At 47.0% G+C, this 1,608-nt stretch overlaps 1 protein-coding gene across 1 annotated transcript; it reads left to right on the top strand.

Moving 5' to 3' along the window:
* Nucleotides 1-984: 984 nt before the first annotated feature.
* PPTG_19344 (hypothetical protein) lies at nt 985-1,608 on the top strand (the record flags this gene model as incomplete). The annotated part of the gene is made up of 2 exons (XM_008917803.1): nt 985-1,379; nt 1,457-1,608. The coding sequence occupies exons 1-2, from the start codon at nt 1,094-1,096 to the stop codon at nt 1,606-1,608; spliced, it is 438 nt and encodes a 145-aa protein (XP_008916051.1). The 5' UTR covers nt 985-1,093.

Consider the following 1,608-nt stretch of genomic DNA (forward strand, 5'->3'; position numbering starts at 1 on the left):
AGCAGATAGCATTTGTGATTAATTGAAAACACATAATTAGTTTCGACGTGGTGAGAACAACATGGTTAGACTCGCAGGGGTATACTTGTGTTCAGCAAGAATTAAGACCAGGTTCCGGTAGGGTCTCAGACAACAAAAAAACGCATTTCTTTTCAAAGCGCACATTAACATTGATCACAACTTGTGATCAATGTCAGCGTGCGCTTTATGTTAAGTTTCACATATGCATGGCTGGTGTCATTCTTTTTTAGTGATCATGAATCATTATAAAAGGGACATTTTGTACATGTAAAGCCGCCTGGTGTAATATAGCCAGTTTGCACTTGTTCTCAAAGCGCACAGTGATATTGATCACAAGTTGTGATCGGTGTTAGCGTGCGCTTGCGTTAAATTTCACACCTTCGTGGGGTGTCGTTTCTGGGGGCAAATCGTTATTTGCAGACAATATCATAACATAAAAAAGTATTCGGAGCTGATTGCTTTCCGAATTCTCAGCTTCGAACTGTGAATATGCCTCTTGTGCCTAACGATAGGCGATATAATGTAATCTGGTTGCATGTGACCTTTGTGTTTTTTCGACAGTTTTCTCTGCCTAAAAAATTGTCCATAGGCCCCGTACAGCTCACAGTTCTGTCGGTGACTAGGTGGCCAGGTCCGGCTACTTGCCATCAGTGAATGCGTGCCAGTAAGTCGATACGTCACATAGAAATTTTCTAGTTCAACGGAACACGATGCTGGGGTGTATTGGTGATGACCAATGGTGGTTCCATAGCTGTGGAAACTCTGTGAGCGGGTGCTCCCAGAACAGGGGTTACATTCGTTAAAATGACGGTATTGAATTTGAGTATGAATTAGAGTGCCGACCTAAACACCCCTCGAGGATAGATGTTCTAGAACAAACGAATTAATCCACAAAAGAAGTTTGATGCTTTTTAGTGAACAAATCAAGAGCGACGGATCCCGTCAAATCTTCCTTCATTGTACCGTCGCTTTGAGAGCTGAGCCGAGCTTCAGAAGGCCTAAACATGTTTTGTCATTCCTCAATTTTCGCTGTAGACGACAATCCAGCTACCACCCAAACTATTGACCAAACATGCTGTCCAAGTTTGTCTTGCCCGTGTTAGCGCTGTCGGCGCTGGTCACGCACAGTGCTGCTGTCATGGATGAAGGTGTTCACCTAGGCGAGGCTTTCGGCGGTCCCCACGGCACCAAGTACTCGGACGTGGACCTAATTGGTCCTGGACAAACCGTGAAGGCCATCACGATCCGCGCTGGCGAACGCATCAACGGTGTCGGCATCGATTTCACCGATGCCACAAAGTTGATGACCACCCTATACCATGGCGGGCCTAAGGGCAAACCACGTGTGCTCACCTTAGGTGACGGTGAATACATTACGGCGATGGAGGCACATTGGGGCGAGAAGGGCGATCACACACGTATCAAGTACATACAGTTCGCCACCAACAAGGGCAATCACATCTCTGGAGGCAACCCCACGAAGGACAAAGGAAGGGACACTGCACCCGAGGGCTATCAGCTAGGTGGTTTTGCTGGTACCTGTGGAAGGGAGCTCGACTCTGTGGCTGCCGTTTGGACGAGAATTGA

Source organism: Phytophthora parasitica (genome assembly GCF_000247585.1).
Source record: "Phytophthora parasitica INRA-310 unplaced genomic scaffold supercont2.115, whole genome shotgun sequence".
In the NCBI taxonomy this organism is placed as follows: Eukaryota; Oomycota; class Peronosporomycetes; order Peronosporales; family Peronosporaceae; genus Phytophthora; species Phytophthora nicotianae.